This window comes from Eimeria mitis, genomic scaffold, assembly GCF_000499745.2.
Source record: "Eimeria mitis Houghton genomic scaffold, Emh_scaff1844, whole genome shotgun sequence".
Lineage (NCBI taxonomy): Eukaryota > Apicomplexa > Conoidasida > Eucoccidiorida > Eimeriidae > Eimeria > Eimeria mitis.
Genome location: NW_013570166.1, coordinates 9,542 through 9,963, shown reverse-complemented (window position 1 = coordinate 9,963; position 422 = coordinate 9,542). Strand labels below are relative to the sequence as shown.

Sequence of the window (422 nt, the reverse complement as noted above, 5' to 3'; positions counted from 1 at the left end):
TATATATATATATATATATATATAAATATATATATATATTGTATTGTACTTTACAGGCGTTCACCTCTGTACATACAGCTCAACCGTGCGCTGATCGCAACCGCCCTTGTCATTTGGAGCCCGGGGGGCATAGACGTTGTATATATACATATATATAAAAATATAAATATAAATATAAGTATAAATACAAATATAAATACAAATATAAATAAAAATATATACATTAAAATTCATATATATATACATATATATAACAAGAAAAAACCCTTTATCAGCGCCCTCGCAATGCTCGTGTTGCTGCGGGCTACAGCCGGCGTTTGGCGCCATAGAGATCATAGGGGCCTCGGCGTATGTGAGTTTACACAGCAGCAATATATATATATATATATATATATATATATATATATACATACATATATATA

General features: G+C 30.3%; 1 protein-coding gene across 1 annotated transcript in view; it reads left to right on the top strand.

Annotated features, from left to right (window-relative positions):
• Positions 1-285: 285 nt before the first annotated feature.
• Positions 286-422, top strand: part of EMH_0044450 (uncharacterized protein) — a gene marked incomplete at both ends in the record, with an annotated part of 8,181 nt that continues 8,044 nt past the window's right edge. Inside the window, 1 exon segment of the mRNA XM_013495964.1 lies at positions 286-352. Coding sequence (XP_013351418.1) covers positions 286-352 — 67 coding nt within the window.